The sequence below is a fragment of the Myotis davidii genome, unplaced genomic scaffold (assembly GCF_000327345.1).
Source record: "Myotis davidii unplaced genomic scaffold, ASM32734v1 scaffold983, whole genome shotgun sequence".
NCBI lineage: Eukaryota > Metazoa > Chordata > Mammalia > Chiroptera > Vespertilionidae > Myotis > Myotis davidii.
In genome coordinates this window covers 6,380-8,232 of record NW_006293914.1, presented here as the reverse complement: position 1 = coordinate 8,232, position 1,853 = coordinate 6,380, and the positions used below count along the sequence as shown (strand labels likewise).

Sequence of the window (1,853 nt, the reverse complement as noted above, 5' to 3'; positions counted from 1 at the left end):
CACAGAACTTGGCTGGAGATTGTGGCTAGAGATCCTGGCAAGGCTGCTGATCAACTGAACGCTGTTTCCGTGTCATTCCTTCTTCGCCGACTCCGTCCACACCTTTGGGGACCCCTGGACCTGCTGGGGTTGGACCCCAGCAGTATTTTAATTTCTGAAAGGAAGTCCAGGCAGACTCTCATTCAGGCTACTGGATCCATATATGAACCAAACTGGAATCATTTCCACATCAAATCTCAGTTTCTGCCATTCTATGAAAAAATAACTTTCTCCTCCTCCAACTACATTTACATAAAACTCTGAACTGGGAGAACAGAGTCCTACACTTGTAGATGCAATCAGTTTCCTTTGCTGCCCTTACTATATTCAGTTAAGGTGGACTGTGGGATTAAGATGTGACAAACAAACACACAGTGCTACTTACTCTTCTATTTCTTGTCTTTGGTTCTCTATTCTGATATGGCCATTCTGAGTTCCTAAAAATGTGAACCCATACCTGTCAAAAACAATAAAAAAGACATTTGTATCTCTCTAAAAAATGATTCCTTTCCTTTGCACTGGGATTACTTGTAATCTTTTATTGTTTTCTTCTCTTTCATATGATATCAATCTATAATCTTCCCTTTACTGGCTGAAATGATAACACAGCAAATCAATGAAGAGTCACAAATTGTAACCAAAAATGAGGCAATTTGTAAATCCAATTCTGTAACTAACACACTGCGTGACCTTTTAGTCACTTAATTATCTTGGCCCTCATGGGTCAAATTGACTATCTTTACCAAATGATGTCAAAATTGCTGGGAGCACTTCAGAAATAACGTGTGTTGTACAAAAAGTGACCACTGTTATGATCTGAAAAATATAATATGAACATTTAGACTTCTGGCTGGTATGCATAAATAGTAATATAAGTTACACCTATGCATTACTATTTTCTTTTTGCTCTTAATTGGTTAGGGTTTGGGAATTTTTCCTAAACTTTCAGATTAAGGAGTCTGACTTTTTACTAAAGAATAAGTATATTTATAAGATAAGGTTACTGAAGCAAACAGAGAGAAAAAAATAACTCCTGTCCTGTGATTTCACTTTCTCAGGACAAGTATAGAAAGTGCTTCATTTTTTTTCACTCTTCAAAAATGCTAATGTATTTCTCAACAACGTATCTCAGGGTTTTAAAACTGCTGTATTGAGGTATAATGATATATGAAGAACTCCACATATTTAATGTATGCAATTTGATGAGTTTGGACACATGCAAACACCTGTGATACTAAAATACTGTATTGTTAACTATAGGTATGACACTCTAGACCAGACCTCTAGAATGCATTCATGTGCTTACTTTTTAGCTCCTTTCACCAAAGCTATTTCATCTGGTGAAGAGGCCACATAGGTTAATTCAGCTGATTCTGTAGCTCCATCAACAGCATCATTTACTTTAATTTCTACAGTATGGCATAAACACAAGGCACGCAGAAAGAGCTCTTCTCGATTCTGTTAAACAGTAACAATAAAAAATGACTATTATTTTCACCTTGATCACTTGGTAACTAGTCCATGAACAGAGTTAGCAGAAATTTATAAATTCTTAATACTCGGCTGAGCTATATATCTTCCTAGTTCCTAACAACATTCCTGGTTCTCAGCTAACATACCGTAGGGGCTGTGTTAATTCATTCAGGTTAGTGTAGCGCTACCTAATACCCAAGGGGGTGACTTTTTCTTGCCTAAAAGAGTTCATTCAGTATCTAATTCACAATCTGGCAATAGCTCAGGCACAGGGAGAGTCTGGTTCATTTACTGCTTAGACACTCCAGGGACTAAAATGATTTGAATTAGATCATTCTCGG

The 1,853-nt window shown here is 37.0% G+C and overlaps 1 protein-coding gene across 1 annotated transcript in view; it reads right to left on the bottom strand.

The window, feature by feature from the left end:
- ATP11C (ATPase, class VI, type 11C) overlaps positions 1–1,853 on the bottom strand; it is a gene marked incomplete at its 5' end in the record, with an annotated part of 60,734 nt that overhangs the window by 58,434 nt on the left and 447 nt on the right. Inside the window, 2 exons of the mRNA XM_015566558.1 lie at positions 425–496; positions 1,346–1,497. Coding sequence (XP_015422044.1) covers positions 425–496; positions 1,346–1,497 — 224 coding nt within the window. The remainder of the gene's footprint in view (positions 1–424; positions 497–1,345; positions 1,498–1,853) is intronic.